Raw genomic sequence first — 20829 nt, forward strand, 5'->3', positions numbered from 1 at the left:
TTAAAGTTCCATGAAGCTTTGGGCCTAAGGGCACAGCTGGCAGGCTAGGCCTGTGCAGAGAGGAGGGACCTATGGACAGGAGCACCAGGCAGGTTTAGGGCACTGGGCTATCATGACCTAGGGAGGCTCCTGGGCTCTGTGCTGGTGTGGGCAGCTCTCACAGGAGTCCATGCCTGGTTCTGCTGCAGTCTGGGTTTTATGCCATCTGCTTGGAAAGCTCCACCTTAAAGTGTTAGCTGTTTCCTGCTTTGGGTATCTGGACTGTCCTGGCCTTGGCCCCACTCTCTACTCCTCTCCTAGAAAAACTGCAGTTGTCCTACCTGAAATTCAGTTGTTTTCATCTTATTTGCATGTACCTTTGGATTGTGTAAATCAGATTCAAAATCTGGTCCGTAAGATCAACCAAATTGATAAACCCTTAGCCAAAGCAATCAGGAAAGAAAGTGGGAAGACAGAAAGTACCATATCAGGAGTGAGAGAACTAACACTCATTTTATGGTTTGTTTTTTTGTTTGTTTGTTTGTTTTCAGATTGGAGCCATCCTAGTGGATGTGAAGTGGTATCTTATGGCTTTGATTTGCACCTCCCTGGTGGTCAGCGTGTGCCTCCATGCCCGGCTCCATTGCCCATTTTTAAACTGGGCCATCTTTTTGTTGATGAGTTGCAGGAGTTCTTTGTGCATTCTGAATACTAAATCTTTGTCAGGGTTATGATTTTCAAATACCTGCTCCCTATCTGTAGTGTGTCTTTTTATTCTCTTGATAAAATGCTTTGGTTATACAGAAAGTTTTAGTTTTGATGAAGTCTTATTTTATCATTTTTTTTCAGTGCCATATCTTAATAAGTCATTGCCTGATCCAAAGTTAGGAGGATTTACTCCTATGTTTCCTTCTAAAGAGTTTTGTAATTTTACCTTTTACATATAGGTTTTAATCCATTTTGAGTTAATTTTTTAATATGGTGTGAGGTAGGGGGTCTAACTTGATTCTTTGTATGTGGATGTTCAGTAGCCTCAAAATCATTTGTGAAGAGACTCTTCTTTCCCTGTTCAGTGGTCTTGGCATCCTTGTTAAAAAGCAACTGAGTCAGGCACAGTGGTGTATTTCTGTAATCCCAGCGACTCAGGAGGCTGAGGCATGAAGATCGCAAGTTCAAGGCCAGCCTCAGCAACTTAGTGAGGGCCTTAGCAACTTAGTCAGACCTTGTCTCAAAATATAAAAAAGGCTGGGGATATGGTTCAGTAGTTAAGTACCCCTTGGTTCAATTTCTGTGTTATGGTTTAGGTCTGAGGTGTCCCCCCAAAACTCACATGTGAGACAATGCAAGAAGGTTCAGAGGAGAAATGGTTGGATGGTAGGAGTCTTAACCTCATCAGTGATTTGATTCACCTATAGGGATTAATTGAAGTGGTAGGTGTGGCTGGAGGAGGTGGGAGTTGGGATATGGCTACAGGGTATATATTTCATATCTGGAGAGTGGAGTCTTTCTCTGCTTCTTGATCACCGTGATGGGAGTTCCTTCCCTGTACCACCCTCTCCCGCCATGATGTTTAGCCTCACCTCCAGCCATGAGGAATGGAGCTGGCCTTCTGTGGACTAAGACCTCTGAAACTGTGAGCCCTCAAATAAACCTTTCCTCCTCTATAGTTGTTCTGGTCAGATCCTTTAGTCAACAGCAGTGAAAAAGCTGACTAAAACATTCTGGTACCAAAAAACCAAAACAAAACAAAATCAAGTGATCGATCATAGGTATTTAGGTTTATTTTGGGACTCAGTTCTGTTCTGTTTATCTTTCCTTATTCTATTGCCGGATTGTTTTAATCACTGTAGCTTTGTACTAAGTTGGGGAAAATCTGTCAACTTTATGTTCTTTCCTTTAAGATTATCTTGGCTATTGAGGGTCTCTTGCAGTTCCACATGAATTTTAGGATAAGTGTCCCCCCCCCCCCCAATTTCTGGAAAAAAAAAGTTTTCATTTGGGATTTTGACTGGGGTTGCATTGAATCTGTATGTAACTTTGGGGAATCTTACTGTCTTAACAGTAATAGTGTTCTAACCTGTGAGCATGAGCACAGAAAGTCTTTACTTATATTGAGGTTTTCTTTTAATTCCTTTCAGCAATGTTTTATAGTTCATAGCATTACAAGTCTTTCACCCTCTTACTTAAACATACTTGTATTTTATTCTCTTTGGTAATATTAAAAATGGAATTGTTTTCTTAATTTCCCTTTTGATTTGTTCATTGCTAGTCCATAGAAATGCCTCTGGATTTTTTTATGTTAATCTTGTATTTTACAGTTTTGCTAAATTCATTTATTAGTTCTAATAGATTTAATTTTAGAGGGTTTTTTTTTTAACATGTGAGATCAATGTTATCTATAAGTAGTTTTTACAGTTTGAATGCCTTTTTTTTTTTTTTGCCAGTGACCCTAACTGGATTTCAGAACAGTGCTGCATAACCATGGTAAAAATGAACATCCTTTTCTTGATCCTGATCTCAAGAGAAAACTGTCAGTCAGTTTTTCATCATTAAATATGCTGTTAGCCATGTGTGCTCATCTTTGTCCTTTAACATGTTATGGAAGTTCCTTTCTATTCCTACTCATTGAGTACTTTTATCTTCAAAATGCATTGGATTTTGTCAAATGCCTTTTCTGCCCAGTTGCCCAGCCCAGCCCTTTATTTAAAATAAATAAATAAAAATTTGTAGTTGGATAGCATGCCTTTATTTAATTTATTTATTTTTATGTGGTGCTGAGGATCAAACCTAGTACCAGGCAAGCGCTGAGTTTCTTTTTCCATGGAGTAGTCTAGTTGGACTGGAAAACTCTGACATGTGGATCTCCATCTTCTCTATGACTTGTTCTTGTGTGTGACTTGGCCTGGCAGGGTATCCCTCGATCCTGTTGGCCCCAGCATCCCCCTTGAGAATGAGTAAGTTGTAATGTCCCCTTCCTTGCCTCCTGCACCTGCAGTATTAGGGGTAGCAACATCTGTACTGGTCCTAAGTGTGAGTAAAGAGGAGAGTGATCTATATGTACTGTGTGTGTCAGTGTATGGACTTGGGGACAAGGTCACCAGGATTCATGGCAACGTCCCCTGCGCCTGTGGGGCCGCTGCACTGCAGCTGCTCTCAGGACTGCTGGCTGAGTGGGTTCTGCGGGAGCTGCCGACACTTGCACCTCCTGCCATCCACACATGTTTCTGCAGTGATGAGTAGCTCGTGGCTGAGTTCTGAACAAAAAGAACTGGTACTTCCTCAGCACGACTACAGCTGCTGCTCTGAAGAATGTGCTGATACTAACAGTGCACAAGAACATATTTTGTGATTTTTACCAAAGGCGATGTTTCTCGGGCTAGTCTCAGATAATTATAAATAGCTTTGGCACCAGTGTGAATGTTGGCAGGACGTTCAAAAGTTGTGCTTAGTGCAAGACAGGTCTTCCTTCCTCAGGTATGTCCAGTGCATTACAGGTGGACTGCTTGGAAGTGCCAGTGGAGACCCTTTCTTGTCTGAGTGAAGCGCTGTCCTGTGAGCCCCTGTGTCAGCGCATGCAGGTTTAGGGTTGTTAGGAAGGCTGCCGTGTGGAGCAGCTGGGTAAGTGCTGAGTGCTGTCATTCCAGCTATTTCCACAAACTGTGCTCTTCAGCTTTTTGGCCATTGTCCTGATTGACATTTTTCTCATCCATATGGTAATGGTTTGGTCTGGGTCAGGAGTGAGCAGACTTTGGCCCACAGGCCAAACCCAGCCTGATGCAATTTCTGTAAGTAAAATTTTCTTGGAACTTAGCTGTACTGGTTCACTAGCAGCTTGTGCACTGCATGAGCAGAGACCATGTAGTCTGCAAGGTGGAATCCATAGGCCCTTTCCTGCAGAAGCTGTCTGACCCTGGTCTAGGTGATACATACAAGTGGCAACACCTTCAGTTTCGGGTTTGATGTCAACTGTAAGCCTGGGCTCTTGTGTCTGAAACTAGAGCCAGAGTCCTGCCACCTCTACTGAGGCTTCCTGAATAGGGCCCCTAGCCTGACAAGACATAGCATAATGTGGCGGGGTCTGGGTCCCCCAAGACCTGGCTCTTGGTAGACCCAAGAGGAGCTCAAGAGGCAGCACTTGTCGCTGTTGCCCTGCACACACCCAGGCCCATTCTTGCCCAAACAGAAGCTATCAGTTGAAACCAGAGTTTGGGATGAAACTAGATTCTTCGCTTCTGCTAGGGTGGGTGGGGTCTGCATAAACTGAGGGCCTCTGTAGCTGAGAAATGGGTTGCAGTTCTTAAATGGTGGGCTCTGCCCTCCAGTGTTACAGCAGACCTCAGCAGCTCACCACCAATTTCTTTATGAGTTCTTGTCTCACATATTTGAAGAATGAAATCCACTGATGAGGATGAGTGCAGATAAGAGTAGGATTTATTCAAGTCTGAGTAGAAACAGAACTTCCAAAGAGTGAGAGGGGACCCTAAAGTAGTTGCTGCTTGCATGTGCTAGTCAAGGGGTTTATATAGCACTTGGGTCAATGTAATTAGTCCAAATTAATGTTATTCAGTGTTTGGAAAAGTATCAATGCTACTGGTTAGCCCTGCAATCCCATTCGGGTCTGACCCACTTCTGTTTTCCCTGCCACTCATGGGGAAGAGGAAGGTCAAGGTCGGCAAACCATGAATGCACAGGCTTTCTGGGCTGTGGTGCTATGTGGTGCAGGTGTCTGCACTGTGCCTGGGCTGGGGCACCACAAGATGACAGGTCATCATGTCCTGGCTTGCTGTGCTCTGATGTGGCGGTCTCTGCAGGGCCACAACCCATGCTTTCCACCTGTGCTCCTGCTTACCTGGGCCACCATTCTGCAGCTCCACCATTGCTTTATTACCAGTTTTTGGTGGAGATTAATGAGCAGGCTAAATGACTTGGTGGCTAGGGGGGGCCATAGCAGAGGGATACCTTTGCTTCATCCCGGTTTATGAAACAGGTGCCCAGGGGAGACAAGGGACCCTGCTAACGGCCCCTCCCTGCAGCGTGGTCAGAATCCACAGAATAGGCCACGATTATGAGGCTACCCACCCCCAGTTACATCTGTCCACGCTGGAGGCAGAGAGGCAAGGTGGTGAACTGGCTCCAGGAGCCCATCATCCCCCAGACACAGCTCGAGGAGTTTCCTCATGGTATTCTGCTGCTGGGAAGCAGCATAGGAGGCACGCCATGTGCAACTCCATGGGCCACCCGAGTGTATCCATGCTGCAGCCTTCATGGTAGTGTGTGTGCTGTTAGGTTCTGCCCATGCTGGGAATGTGTGTGTTTCGTGTTTACTTATGTTTTGGCAAACAACATATGAACTTGGTGCAAAGTGAAGAGAGGGGAGAAACAGGAATAAGTGGTCTTCTGCCAGCCCCTGTCCTCCAGGGTGTTTGGCAGATAGGTTCGTTTGCTGGCCTCTTCAACTTGCTGTCTGACTTCTTCCATAAGCAGCCCTGTGATAAGGCTCTTGGGCCCGTTTTAGGGAATAGACAAAGCAGAAGCCCAGAAAGTTCTCTGTAATTTGCATCTGGGTGAATGGTGGGCCAGGTCTCCATTTCTCCGTGACTTCACTTTTTCTGTCATTTTCAGAACAGCCTGTCTAGGCTTGCTGAGCTCTCCCTGGGGACGGGCATGTTCCTTCAGCGGGTCCTGAAGACCTGTATCCTGTGTGGCTGCTGGCAGGGACATAGTGGTGGGTGAGGAGCCCTAGTGGTGGAGCACATGGGTGCCTGGTTTCAAAGGCTGGTCAGCCTCCCTCTCCCCTGCCAGCCAACCTGGGTCAACTCCTGCTCCTGAGTCAGAGCTTTCAGCACGACGTAGCCCCTGGTGTAGTCCCCAAGGTGCTTGAGCCCAACTTACTGAGGGACTTGCTGCTACCCATTGGTCACTGCCCCAGGGCTGCAATTGCCAGCTCTTTTCCACGGGCCCGTGATTCATTTGGACCAGGCACTGTTGGGAATCATGCCTCTTAATCTAGAAGAGCCTGTCAGAGAAAGGAATATCAATTTGTATATTAGCCTCAGAGATTGCAGTTGGGCAGCACAAGCCCTCTCTTTAGGAGATTAAATTTGAGTGGAACAGGAGACATTCAGGGTAATGTGCACAAATTGCTCTTTGGCCATGGCAGGCAGTGAGCCCCTGCCCCTGTGCCCTGCCTACTGTGTCCATGCTCACCTGGTGGCCTGTGCTCAGGCCCAGCCTGTTAAAAACCTAAGAATATCGCTTCTTTGGGGTCTTTGGCAGGGAGGAGAGCTTCAGTGTGGGGCTGTTTGGTTCTAAGGCATTTGGCAGAGTCTCTCAGAAGGCACAATCCAATTAGTCCTTGTGTTCACTGTTCTTTTAAACTGACTCTAAACACAAGTTTTTCTCAGTGAAGTATGAAATAGGTAGTTGCAGCCTGCAATATTAATGCATTTTCAATTTTTTCTGTCCTTCGTTTTGGCCAAGTAATAGCAGCGTGGATTAGCTTGGTGTGTCTGAAAGAAAGCTGGTAATGGATGCTCTCTTGGTGTAGGCTGGCCTTCAGAGTGAGGGCAGATCCCCTGGGACCTGAGAAGCCTCATGTGCAATGTACTGGGGCCCAGAGAGGAAGAAAGACAGGCCGTGGACACACTCAGCGTCTATGAGTTTGACTGTATGAGTGTGAGAGCTCTAGACAGTGAGTGTAAGAGCGTGTGTTGGATGGGGGAAGAAGGCCTGGGTCGCCATATGGGGCAGGGCAGGTTCATCTGTTGTCTATCCCCTGCTCGAGCCTGTGCCCTGACCCAGGGCCTGTAGTCTAGGGTTTCCCACTTGGCATTGAAACCTCGAAGACAGGTGGTCTCATCCACAGGTGGCGAGTGGGGTGCAATCTGTGAGAGCGACCCCAAGGACCTTGTGTTTACCCTGCACCCACCTGCCCAGGTGTGAGAATCCAGCTGGCTTGGTTATAGTCTCTTCTGGGCCTGCCCTGTGGAGCCCCCAGATTGTTGCTGAACCTTAGTGATAAAAGGACAAGGAGGGGGATACGGGGCATCTCAGGGCTTCCTTAGCGTGGCCCTGGCTGCACAGCCAGCAAAGCCCCATGGCCGATGGCAGGTAGTTAACGCTGAGAGCTGTTTGCTGGGTCACTGGGAACCCTCCTCAGGTCTCATCTCAGTATCTTTCCACACATTGCCTCCCTTTTAAAAACTGGTAGGTTTAGATTGTTTCTTAAATGGGGTGGCTAGTGTGTTGAGTCTAGGTCCTCTCTTCCAGTGCTGGCTCAACTCCCTGCATGTGTACTCTGTCTGGCAGAAGCGACAACGGGAGCTAGACAGTGTGTCTGGGCATCAGGCTCCTGGGAGGAGCTGGTGTCCCAGTTCACCCTGAGGCTGGACGGAGGAGTGGGCTGCAGCTGCAAACCTGAGCCCTGGGTGTATCTTGATGGCCACTGTCTCGCACCGCGGGACTGGAGGAGGGTGATAGAGTTGTGAGCCAGCATGGCGGCGTGGGCAGGGCGGGCCTGTGGGTGTGTGAGGAGATGGATTGCCTGACAGGGCTGGGGAGGTTTTCTGGTATAGGCTCAGGGGGAAGAGAATTGGCCCAGTGAGAAGAACAGAGCTGAGCATGTGTTAGTTATGAGTCTAAGTTACAGATTAAAATTAAAGGGCTCCATGTTGGTGTTGAACATAAATCACTCCATTTCCGGAAATCATTCAAAAGTAAGAAGAATGAAAACCAAAACAACAAAATAAGAACAGAGCTAAGTCCACACCCTAAGCAGAGACAGGTAGCCCCGAGTAGAGGAACACGTAGCAGCATGTAGGTATGGGCACAGGGAGCCGCCAGGGCACGGCGCGCAGGAAAAGAGCTTAAGAGGCTAAATGACGCTCACCTTGCTGGACAGGACCTCATGAGAGGCAAGAACAGGCCTTGGTGAAGTGGGTCCCTTGGCCCTGTGTGGCTCCCAAGATAGCAGGGAGCTGTGTGAGGGGCCCCTGCACCCTGTGCCTGAGCAGAGAAGAGTAGTGGTCGCTCTGATGAGAGTTCAAAGCTTCCCCTTCTTGCTGGAGACAAGTAGTGGCTCTTGATTGAATTCACAACACAATAAACAGGTTGGATTAAAGAAAAGAAAATGGCCCCAGCCCCTCTCCAGTGTGACCTCATGCTAAACTGGATGTGATAAAAGTCATCTTGCATGATGAGCAGTGAAAATCTGGATGCCCATTTATGAGACAGAAGGAGAGAAGCAGGAAAAGTCACAGAAAAAGAAGTAGACTTCGAACATGTGATTGTATGCACACATTTTGCCAAGAAGTAAAAGCTCATGATCCAGTAGAGTGTGAGTGCCCCCAAAGCCAGAGGAGAAGGCCATGGACCTGAGGGCCTTGAACAGGAGAGGGGCAGGAAGGCAGGAAAGAGGACAGACTGGAGATGCACAGGAAGGTAGTACCCCCGGGAAACCCGCCACAAGAGCTGCACGGAGTTAAGAGAATAGTAGCAGTGTACCTGTTACACGTTCTGGTGTCAAAGGGCTTGGATATTTAGTAGAAAGTATTGAGATAGGAGAGGAAGGGAGAAATGGGTTTCTTATCATTAGTAGCTGAAATTGAAGACATATCCTAAGGAGAGCATTGAGTTGTTGAAGTGTGTTTAACTGGGTGTTAGTGGTTTCCAGAGGAACAAAACCTGTCAATTCATTTGTCTGCCTGGAGAGACTAGTGGTTTGATTGGTTATGAGGGATTGGCTCATGTGATACGGAAGCTAGGAAGTCCTGTAGTCGGCATCTAAAAACTAGAGACTTAGAAAAACTAGTGGTGGAACTCAATCCAGGTTTGAAGGCCTGGTCCACGAGGCTGAGATGTCCCAGCTTAAACTGGGAGGCAGAAAAAGAGAGCCTCACCTTTTCTTGGTTCTGTTCGGCCTTTGGGGGGTTGGATGCTGATGCTCATGTCAGTGTCAGGGAGGACAGTCTTCTGAGTCCACTGATTCCAATGCTGATCCACCCCGTGGCCTCAGAGACACACTAGGATGTGAGGTTTCACCTGGGCACATCTGGCTCAGTCATGAAATTAACAGTGACAGACACCACAGAGGTGAACAAGAGATGGGCCAGACAGACACTGCACAGGACATGTGATGAGCACAGCCTAACACGGGGCGGTATAGGCACAGTACCAGAGAGCCTCTGCTATAAGAGCAACCAGTAAGAAAAATACAAACTGTTCTGAGTATCAAAACTTAACACATAAAACAGTAAATAAGATTAGAATGCCACGGAGGGATACAGTTTTTATAAGACAGGAAGTACAAGAACATACACAGAAATAGACACACATATATCAAAATATAGGTGGGTTAAACTCTTCTATTAAAAGGAAAAGACTTCCTGATGAATTACAAAGCAAAACCAAGAGGCTGAAACATGTGGGTTGTGGGGCCATCTGTTAGTCCTAAACACAGAAGCAGGGGTTGTCGTTTTGGTCATGTTCAAGTCTAAATTCCAGCCATAAAGCAGTGTAGAATACAGGATGGATATCAGTGTGCCAGAGAACAGCGCCACTATTCAGGAAACTGACATGTGCAGAGGGGCAGGGAGAGACGGTTGAGGATGTGAGCAGCAAGTGAGTTTACCTTCTTGTCTGTGACATAGCAAGTTGTATTGTGAGTCCCCAGTCCGCAGACTTAGAGGACACATTCTTTAAAGAGTGTTTGTAGAAAATGTCCATAGATTAATCACACATTGGGTAATAAAGAGAAGCTTTATAAACTTTATAAACCTTTGTAAATTCAAATAAAACCTCTTCTAATGGTGATGTGACGAAATTTGAAGTCACAAACAAAACTAGAAAAAGAAAAGGATCCTATTGCTTGGAAATTCAAAAACAAAACAAAGACAAACAGAACAAAACATTCTGTCTTAATTCTTGGTTCAAAGAAGAAATGCAATTCAAAAGTGCGTAAAATCTAGAAAACAATTGTATTGAAAGCAGTCCTCATCAGAGCCAGTGGAAACATCTAAATTCATGGTTTAAATATTTATACCATGGGACAAGAAATCATGAATATACATGGACTAACCTCCAGCTGCAGAAGTCAGAGATGCAGTAAAAGAAAACCCCAGTAAGACAAAAGTTAGGAATCTAATGGTCAAAGCAGTGGTTAACAGCAGAGCAAGAAGTAGTAGAAATAATAAGAGTCCAGGTGCCTGTTACTTGAAATGAAGCCAATAAAATAGATGAATTATTCACAACTCGAGTAAAATGTAATAGCATCACCACCCAAAATAAGAAGCAGGACTAATTATGTTCAAGCTTCTGGCTGGGGAAGGCTTAGAAAGCTTCCGGTGCTGAGAACTCTATGTGGCCAGGTGGGGCCCCCACACCCTACACAGAATATTCCCAGCTTGCACCCATGGCTTAGACCTCTTTGCATATGTCAAACCTCTATAGTAAGGTAAGTGACAAGTAAAAAATAACCCTAAAAAGAATATGGTTTCTACATGACTTCTGTGGAAAGAATTATGAACCATATTGCAAGTCCTTTTAAATAAACACAAACATCTGGAATAGATAATATTTTCCTAGAAAGTTTCTCATCAATTCTGAACCCAGAAAAGAAAATTCTAAACAGGCCACTTATTAAAGAGCAAAGTTGGCACGAAATAGCTCCGGTTGTCTTGCTGCCCTCTCCCAACAAAGAGAAATGGAAGATGCATCAGGCGGAGCCAGTTTCAGGGAAACTTCTACCAGATTCTCAGGATAGGCACCTGCAAGGTATATGGACGGCCCGAGTATAGAGGAAGGGGGAGGGCTCTTTGGTAGTGAGCAACTGTGTCGGTAACAACTGTGGTTTGCACAAGGCCTTGCACAAGTGCACACCTCACAGAGGAGACATGTTAGTGCATGTTAGTGTCAGCATGCTAGGAGTGAATGTCATTGGCAAGTTGAAATAGATTGTCTTGGTCCATCGGTAGCTGCTATCACAGAACACCAGAGGACAATAATTTATAATAAACAGTTATTTCTGCCACCTACGTTTCTGGAGGCTGAGAAGTCCAAGGTCAAGGGACCACATCTGGCAAGGATGAGAAGGGTAAGGGCACCTGAGAGCTGCACTGAGGAGTAGCCAGACTTTGTTAGCAGACAGCCTCTGAGCTGCAGCTGCGGCACAGTTTCGGGCTCCTTCTAGGCTGCTCCTTGGAATCCTGGGGCCTCCTTAGCTAGCCCATGTCTGGGTGGAGAGAGGAGGTTAGCTCTGAGTGCATGTCCTCTGGCTCCTGAGGTCCCTGGCCAGTGGCTGGCCATTGACAGTACCCATTCTCAAGCCTGAAATTACTGGGACTCCTCATATCCACCACTCCCTAACCCTCCCACCCTGATGTGTCCAAGTGTTATTACAGTTCACTTTCCTCCTGGAGGAGGCCTTCAGCTTCTGTATTCTATAGAGGAATCTGAAGTAGCAAAAGAAAGAAAATACTGTGACTGTTCATTCAAAACAGTGGCAAATTTAGAATATGTTCTTTCCAGTTACTGTGTCCCTTTTTGCCCCAGAGATTTTGGTGTCTCTCCACATTATTCCCAGAATGACTGTGACTCCATGGCTAATCTGCAGACAGAAGTGTTAAGGAAGGGAAAGGGTGATTTTTGCAAGAGGTAGCATGCTGGTGGCCTTGCAGATTCAGGCTGCTGGGATTCCCAGGAAAACAGCCCCCCGTCCTATGTTCCCTAGTAGGAGGAGGGGATTGGGTCTGGGGAACCTTTGAATGGTGCTTTTGGGACCTCTGGGGCCAGGCAAGGTTCTAGGCTCTGTGCTGTCTGTAGGCTTGCAGAGCCCCCTGCACCTGCTGACCCTTGGCCCTGTGTTTTCTCGCAGCTGGAGATGGAGCTGAAGATGCTGAAGTCCCAGCCGGGCTCTGCTGAGTCGAGCTTCCCGTTCTGCAGAGAGGAGGTGGACACACTCAGGTACACTGTGCTGGGGCTGGGGCTGCTGGCAGTGGGAGTCTACTAGAACCCCTTCCTCCACTGCCTCCTGGATGGCATTTTGTTCCTCAATCACATTCCATCCGCTTGGGTTCCTCTGCAGGGACACTCATCTCCACTGGGCTGGACCTTTTCCAGTATCCTTTTCTTGGCCAGCACTGGCAGACAGCTGGGCCTTGCAGCCTCCCCCATGTTCAGGAGCTCGGAGACACTCTTGTCGGGTATCTGGTAGGACCTGCCTTTGCTGCCAGCAAGGTAAAGCAACAGGCCCATCTTCTTGGCTTGTGCAACTCTAGAGGCAGCAAGGAATTTATGAGCAGTGGAATACTGGGAGGTGCAGATGAGGAGAACTGCTTACAGAAGCAGTAGCCCGACGAGATGTGCTTTCTGTTGTCAGCTGGGCACCTTTGTCTATTATTCAGGACGCGCTCACTCGCCCTGAGCTACTGTTTTCCTAGATGCGCTTCCTGCACCTCCGCCATCCAGCACCCCTCACTTCTCTGTAAGCAGAGACCGCGGGCTGAGATTGTTCCCAGATCTTATTTCCTTTCTCCCCAAGACATGTCAGGGTCCTAAAGGAGATCCAGATGTGTGGGTGGGGTGCTGAGCAGCCCCTCCTGACTGTCCCCTGATGCACACTTCAGCCCTACCATTCAGTTTCTAGTCGAAGTGGCAAGTTTCCAGTTCTGGCATCTCTCATGGGAGACAGCAACTGTGGATGCAGAGTGAGTGTGGCTGAGTGGCCGTGCCTGGGGAGCCTCCCTTCTGCCCTAAGTGTATGCCATGGACCAAGTGTCTGGCATCCAGGGCTTCTCACCCAGGGAGCTGTTTCTGGTGAGTGAAATGAGAACAGACCTGGGAACCAGGACAGCCCCAGTGAATACCAGGTGGCCCTTGGTGAGGCCACTGGTGCTGGAGTTTTAATGGCCCTCCCTGGGTTGTGCAGCCAAGGCCCAGCAGACTGGGACAAACCCTGGTACCCAGGGCTAAAGTGGCCTCAGCTGTTTCTCCCCTGTGGGTTCCGTTTTCTCGTGGGTAGTGTATGGATGACCCCAGCTTTGCAGGGTTGTTGAGTAAAAGCAAGAAAATATGTGCGCTGCCTCTGGTCCAACCAGGCCCAGAAGTGTTGAGCCAAAAACAGTTATGGTCCCTTCCAGGTTTGAGGTTTCCTCCCTCATTTCTGAAGCATTTCTAATATATGGACGGAGGCCTTATAAATAGCACTTTGGAGACCTGCCAGATCCCAGGCTGTTTGTTTTGCACTCGTTCCGTCATTCACTCGGTAGACACCGCGTGTGCGCCGTGGGCACCGTCAGGGCTCAGCACTGAGGATGATGGAGTGGTGAGCAAGACGCACACTCTCCGTCTTCATCAGTTTTGTGGTTTAATGGGGACTTGGGGGGACATTATTCACAGGCAATCCTGGCTCTGTAATTATGGATGGAGAGGAATGTGGTGGTGCTGTGAGAGCAGGTGTCTGGGGGCAGGGGGCTCCCCTGGGAAATATGTTTGTGTGTGGCCATGGGTTAACCATAGGATGGCAGGGGAGCTGGAGGCCAGGCCTGGGCCTCAGTGAGGGTTTGGTCTTTATTCTCTGAACAATGGGAAGCCATTATGTGTTTGAAAGTAGAAGAGCAACATGATTGAATTTGCAGCAGCCAGCACCACTGGCCTCCAGGGTGGGCAGCTCTCCCCAGCTGAGTGCCAGGCAGCATCTGCTGTGGGACACCCTTCCAAGCTGAAGTGACTGTTCCCAGCCAGAGGAGGGCCGAGCATATCTCCTATACATATACCCCTCAGCTCATGGAGCAGCCCTATCTGTGGTGAAGAGCTCATAACACAGAGGTGTGAGTGGTGGTGGTGGTGTGTGTGTGTGTGGGGGGTGTTCAATGCAAGAGGCATTTGAATGAGACTGGGAGGCCCCAAAAGATGGCTAGCAGCTTAGGAGTGCATGCCGCCAAGGGCCACAAAGGCAGGAGAGCTCAGCTGGTGTCTGCCATGAGAGGAACAAGGGCCAGGAGCTGGCCGTGGAGGAGGCATCCAGAGAGTGCTGGGCTGATGGAGGCCCCAGGTCAGCTCTCATGGAGGAGGCACCAAGTGCTCAGGAATCAGCATAGTTGGCCCCTCACCTGACAGAGTCCTTAATGCCATGCAAGACAGGTATGTCCTGTGGTTGTCCCCCCCCCTTCCACCCCGTGTCCCTGGGAATCCTGTTATCAGGTGATGCAGTGAAGGGATTGGATTTGGGTGTTGGCAGGTGCGCCTCAGGGTGTTAGCCAAGGGGGCAGAGGACAGTCTGCCCCAAGGGCCTGAGGCTGTCAACATGGGCCAGCACTGTGTTACTCAGCTCTCCTGTCACAGACTGGCATCCTGTCTTCTGCCAGGACTCTGGCTGCCCACAGCTCTCATGCTGCGGCTGACAGGAGCATGGCCAGGCGTGGGTGGGGCTTGTGTGGGCTGGAACGCTTTGGGTTTATTTTTTAAACTTCAAGAAAGAGCTTTATTGTTGACATCTTTTGCTCAACGATCAAAGCTTCTTGTCCCCATTGTCTCACTTGGAAAACGCAGCTGTGGAAAGAAGCAGCTTCGTGGCTGGCCGCTGGGAGCTGGTCGGCATGTGTCGAGAGGCTTTGGTGGAGTTTTGCACCACAGTTCTGCAGCAGCACTTCTGACTTCCAGCCAAGGAGCAGCTGAGGGTGGAGATGGCTGTCACACAGGTACCTGCATCTGGGTGGCTGCTCCACACTTGGGTCATGTGTGACAGGCAACCCCAGGTGAGCAGGGGCTCTGCGTAGTGCACTCAGCCAGGGAGACAGTGTAAAACCAGGACTCACAGAGCCCAGGTGGCTCCTCTGGCTTCTCAGGGACAGATTCCTGTGCAGGTGGGGGAGTCCTGCTTGGCCAGGGTGCTGACCCGCCTCTCCTTCCACAGACCTGTCTCTCTCTTAAGGTCTGTTTCTTCTACTGGGTGGGCTAGCATCTCTGGCGCTCCCTGCCTCTGCCCAACCCTGCGATGGCACCCCCTGTACCTTCTCACTTTCCTCCCACGACCCCAGCCATCCAGGCTCAGGGAAGGCACATGGGTTGTGCCTCAAGTGTCCCATAGCATCACAGGTAGGCTTGGTGTTCTTGAGATAGCCATATTTGTAGCTCACTTTTGTCCTGAACGAGGAGCATATTGTTGTAGTGAGTTTTCTTCAGACAACATCAGGCAGCCCTCTGGCTGGGAAGTAGTGACAGAGGGGCTGGGGCCAGCTGAACGAGCAGTGTCTCTAGACACCAGAAGCATCTGCCCCAGCTCCCCTGGGGGAGACACCAGTGCTGTCAAGGCCAGAGGGCTCGTCATTGTTTCCCTGCAGCCGCAGAAGAGAGGGGAGACTTAGATGACCCCCTTTGAACAAGGGTCTGTTTCTCCTTTTGATTCTCACTTCTTAGGTTGAAGTGCTTTTCCTTCAGTCCTCTGAAAGTTTCTGAGGAGTGGTTTTTGAAGTGGTTGGTTCAGAGAAAGACAGTGGACACGAGGGCCCTGCTGCTGTCAGCCAGCCTTTCCCCATGACCACAGTCGGCCAGCTGGTCACAGGAGAGCTGGTGGGGGAACGAGGGGGACAGCACTGCCAACCTGGGTACTGGGAGTTCATATGTGTGTGCATTCACCTAGGTTACATTTGCTACACACAAGAGAGTAGACATACTTACTTGTTTTGTGTAAGTGACACATATCCCTCACACCACATCATCTCAGCATAGAAAACGGAAGTGTCAGTACAGATTTAAGTAGCAACAGCTGAGGCCCTTTCAAGTGGAACAAATCTGGATTCGTTAATTTCTGCTGTCAAATAGCAGCTCTGGCAAATCCTAAATGTCTGTGGATTTAGCAACTGGGTAGACTTTCAGTGATTCCAGAGGCTCGTGTGTCTGTGCCAATGCCTGTTAGTCACACTCCGGAGCCTCTCCGTCACGGCCACGCTTACTGCCTGCCAGGTCCCACGGATGTGCTGGCTAGGCCCCAGTCCACGTGGGCAACCCCAGGCTTTGGGGGCTGAGGGAGCCCTGCCTGCTGGTGCTGGAGATGTCGGAGGATAGTGTGGTACTCTGCAGTACCCACTGGTACCCTGGAGCCCTGGCTGCACATTTAGGAGTGAGGTTGCAAGCACCTGGCTAGAAACCTGGGATTTGTCCCCGTGGCTTTGCTAGGAGATCCCAGCTGGGGTCTTTCACTTGGTGCCCTCAGAATTATTATTCTTTGGTTTCTTCTCAGCCTGGCATATCTTTGGAGACTTGGGCCTGGCAGATATCAGCCTGTTACCAGCTCCTGGGAGCTGGGTGGGGGATGGTGCTGGAAGCTCAGCATCATGGTGGAACTTTAATGTCCCATTGACCTGGGGGATGGGGTCATCCTGCTGTACCTTAGCAGAGGACTTATCCCCAAGCCCAGAATCACTGTTCTTTGAAGAGGAGGGGCCTGTGGTACTCGGCAAAGATGTGGCATCACTGGCGTGAGGTGAAGCTAGGATGAGGGGTGCCAGTTTTCAAGAATCTTCAACATCCAGTTCAGTTCCTCGGCAGTCCCCTTTCTTCCCAGGTCCAACTCACACCTGCAGACCTAGACACACACAGCCAGCTGGTGGAGGATGCCTTGCAAGATGGAGGAAGGCAGTCCAGTGGGGACCTCAGGACTGGGGACAGTGAGGTGATAGTCCCCTGAGTTCCCAGAATACCAGCTGTATGTCCTGGACATGGAACCCTCAAAAGGTTGAATGCACAACCAGCCATAGACATAGACCAAAGTCTCCAAAGACGTTCACTCCCCCAGCCACAGGGGTGCCACCTGATAGCGGGTAACCTTGAATATGCCTTTCTGACTTTGGCTGATGCCAGGGAAAGAATTGTTCTCCACCCCACTGCCCCACAGAGCCCCTGCCCAGTGAGTCTACTTCCTACCCCAGCCTTCACAAGTGCCCCTGCCTGGCAGTGTAGCAGGGCTGAGTAGGTGGGCAGGCTGTGTCCCTGACTAGGATTGTCCTACCTTGGTTGAGTCAGGCTGACCAGATAGCTGAGCTTCTATCCCCATCTGGCACTGGAGAGACAAAGGTGAAGGGGCTCCTTACTGCCCTCATGAACCATGTCTGATGCTAGCAGGCATCTCTGCCATTAGGATGGGAGGCCTTTTTTCTGCAGGCATCCCACTTTGTCAGGTTGGTATCAGCAGGGCCCATGGCAGCCCTGCACCTGCCCTGTCGCGTGTATACACGCCATTCAACAGAACTTCAAAACACAGGAAGCAGAAGCAGATAGAACTGAGGAGAGAAACAGACACTCAAGCATTTACAGAGGACACCCATGCACTGCTGTCCACAGTTGGTGGGGGGCCAACAGAAAAGCAGCAAAGATCTGGAACTGAATGTCACTGTCAGCTAACAGGTATGGTCAGTGTTTGCAGAGCACTATCCATTCTCTCTTAAAGTCCACTTGGCACATTTACCACAGTGGATTTTATCTTGGGTCACAGAACAAACCTTAGCAAAATTAAAGGAATCATATTCATGTACAGTATGTTCTCTGGCTACATTGAGCTCAAAGTAGAGGTCAATAACAGAAAAACAACAGAAAAATCTCCAAACGATCAGAAATGACACAAAATCTCCAAATGTGCTTCTGAATCCTCCACATGTCAAAGAGGAATTCTCAAGAGAAATATACACAACTGAGTGATAATGAAAATACAAAACTTTGTCAGATACAGTGAAACCAGCACTGAGAAGGAAACTTTCAGAGACATTCACATTAGAGAAGAAAAGAAGACTCTTATTTATGTGCTAATTGTGAGAACCTGAGGGAAGAGCAGAAGCAGCTTAGAATAGGCAGAAAGAAATAATGAAGAGCAGAAAGAAATGAAATTGATAAAAAAATAGAACGGAGAAAAAATCACTGAACAAAATGCCATTTTAAAAAAAAATCCATAAAATTGATAAACTGCTAGCAAAACTGACAAGTATTAAGAAGCCACAAGACACACATCATCGGTATCAGGGCTGAAGCAGGGGCTGCCGCTGTGGATCCTGTAGTGTCACAGGGCACGGCAGACGGCTTCATGCTCAGAGACTCATTCACTTGGAAGCAAGAGATCAGTTCTTCAAAAATCTTCAACTACCAAATATGAAGTATGCCAAATATATATACCAAAATATGAAATACATACCAAAAGATATGTACCAAATATATACCAAAAGATGAATAGATTATCTGAATAGTTCTAGGACATTAAAAACCTGAAGCCATTATTAAAATGCTCCCAAGAAAGGTCTCTGCAGGCCCCAGTGGTTTCCCTGGGGAATTCCACTGAACAGCTAGAGAGCTTTTGGTGGCAGGTCACTCAGCCTCGTCCAGGAGACAGAAGAGGAGATGGCCAGGGTGGGGAGGAGTGCCCATGTCTACCAGAGACAGCCGGGTGAGCCTGTTGGCATCTTGCTGGGGGGCAGGAGCCTGAGAGCCCGTGACCTGCAAAAGTCAGGAAAGCAGTGGCAGCTCTGCTAGCTAGCTCTGATGCCCCACTGAGGTGGACACCATCCAGGGAACTGAGTGAAGAGGGCAGCAACCTCCTTGTATTAATCTGCAAGTGCCTATGAATCATAAATATTCCTAAAATGCTGCCTTAAATGAAGGCCTTCACCCCTTCTCCAGCTCCAACCCCCTTCTTCCTGCTTTTAGACATCACCCCCCACCCCAGGGGACACTTCCTAAGGCTTGGTGGCATAAAGCCTCTGAGCTCATCCTCTCCTGGTCAGGGACTCAGCTTTTTGGGGTCACTGCCACTCACTGTCTGCTGTCTGACTTCTAAGGCTTTGTGATGTTGTCTCTGTTATTTTCTTGTCTTCAGCAGTAGGCCTGAGGAAAATGAGAAAGCCTTTACTTTTGATTTTGCAGCATTTTGAGGGAGTGCGCGTTAATGAACCCGTTCAAGTCACTGTCGTAAAGCTCAAGGCTTTGTTTTTCCATTTCTGTATATATTTGAAAAGTGAAGCAGATGATTGAAGGCTGTTTCTCCTCCTTATGTTACAAATTAGCACCTTCTCTGCTTTCTCAGACCTTTTGTGTTGCCATATAGTTTGCTCCACTGTGTGGTCCATTAACCCCTTCTGAGCTTCAGTGACTTCGTGCTCTCAGCTATTCAGGAACCATGGCATCTTCATGGGCAAACTGCTGGCATGTTGGACTTAGGTGCTCTGTCCCTAGAGCCTATCTTTATTTGACTACGGGAGTCTGGTTGCTTCCAGGATTCTGATCATTCTGTTTCTGAAAATGGTGACAACTACTCACTTTAGTAGTAGCTGTCAGTAGCAAAATTGTAATAAGTTGCCTGCTGCCGCTTATTTGGTGCACACCGTGGGCCACATCCCACATGTGCATTCTTGCCTTCTTACACCATCCCAGGACAGTTTCTAAGAAAGATGCTCACTTCATGGAGGCCTGGGTTCCATACAGTGGAGTACATCCATTTTCAAGTGTGGTTTAACCAGCAGTATTGAGAGTTGGGTGGTGGCAATTGTCTGTGAAAGAGCAGGTCTTAAGACACATATCATCTTCTGAACTCTAAAACAATGAGAAAAGCAGCTGGGTGTGATGGTGCACACCTGTAATCCCAGTGACTCAGGAGGCCGAGGCAGGAGGATTGCAAGTTTGAGGCCCTGTCTTAAAAAGAGCTAGGGATGTAGCTCAGTAGTAAAGCACCCCAGGGTTCATCACCAGTACCAAATAAAGAAAGAATGAAAAAAGCCAAATTCAGTCTACCTTTTCCTATCACTACATGCATCCATTTCTGCAGAACATCAGTGATCACTCTTCTCCCAACTCCACCCACACCATGGTCACGCTCTGAGAGGTGTGTACAAGATTATGTGATCACTACACAGTAGGTTTTAGGACATGTCCTAGGATCATCTTAATTTTTTTCAATCGTTATGTAGTAAAGTTACTGTTTTTTAATGGTGAATTTTAATCACCCCATAATCAGAGAACAAAATAATTTTGTCACCTCCCAAGCCCTTGCTCTCCCTTTTGCTCATTCCTTGTGCCTCTTGCTCTGCCCACCACTGCTCTGCTCCCCAGCCCTGCTGTCCTGGGAGACAAATCCTCTGCTGTCACCTCTTGAGGCTTGCGACGTCCACACAGCATCACAGCATCACGTACTTGAGCGTCCTGATTGCCAGTGTGCACAAGTCCACCCTTCTTGATCACTGTGACTTTGCAGGAAGCTTTGGGATCAGATGGCACGCATCTTCAGATTTACTGCTCTTTTCTGGATTGTTTTGCTGCTTCTGACATCTCAATAAGTTTTCCTATCCCTGAACACTAGTGTCTTAAATTTATTTGGGTTTTCTTTTAGCAGTGTTTGTAGTTTTTAGGGTCTGATCTAATATCACATTGGATAAATTAATTCCTGAGTATTTTGTTCTTTTTGATGCCATTGTAAATGGAATTTTCTTAATTTCCTTTTCAGATTGTTCATGGCTAGTGTATGGAAATACAAGTGATTTTTTTTTATTTTTTTATTTTGCATGTTGACTTTGGATCTTGCAGCTTTGCCAAATTCTTTGATTAACCAGGTTTTCTTCTTTCTTTCTTTCTTTTTTTTTTTTTTTTTTGCAGATTATGTGTGGTGTTTGTATGGCATCTGTGAATACAACAGTTTACATTCTCTTGTGTGCTGGATGCCTTTTATTTCTTCGTCTTGCCTAATTGCTCCGGCTGTGTTGAATAGAAGTAATAGAAATGGGCCATTTTGCCTTATTCCTGATCTTAGGGGAAAGCTTGCAGTCTTTCGATGTTGGGATTGATGTCAGCTATGAGGTTTTGGAAAAAAATGCCCTTTATCAT

General features: G+C 48.0%; 1 protein-coding gene across 6 annotated transcripts in view; it reads left to right on the forward strand.

The window, feature by feature from the left end:
- LOC144373013 (mitotic spindle assembly checkpoint protein MAD1-like) overlaps nt 1-14840 on the forward strand; it is a 221576-nt gene extending 206736 nt beyond the window's left edge. For 2 of the 6 annotated variants that reach the window (XM_078036151.1, XM_078036145.1), the window contains 3 exons: nt 11849-11937; nt 12059-12092; nt 14489-14830. In XM_078036151.1, coding sequence (XP_077892277.1) covers nt 11849-11937; nt 12059-12092; nt 14489-14716 — 351 coding nt within the window. In that variant the 3' untranslated portion in view covers nt 14717-14830. Of the gene's footprint in view, nt 1-11848; nt 11938-12058; nt 12211-14488 lie in introns of all 6 variants that reach the window. The other 4 variants (XM_078036147.1, XM_078036148.1, XM_078036146.1 and 1 more) reach the window with 4 other exon arrangements.
- The last annotated feature ends 5989 nt before the right edge of the window (nt 14841-20829 follow it).

Source organism: Ictidomys tridecemlineatus, unplaced genomic scaffold (assembly GCF_052094955.1).
Source record: "Ictidomys tridecemlineatus isolate mIctTri1 unplaced genomic scaffold, mIctTri1.hap1 Scaffold_206, whole genome shotgun sequence".
In the NCBI taxonomy this organism is placed as follows: domain Eukaryota; kingdom Metazoa; phylum Chordata; class Mammalia; order Rodentia; family Sciuridae; genus Ictidomys; species Ictidomys tridecemlineatus.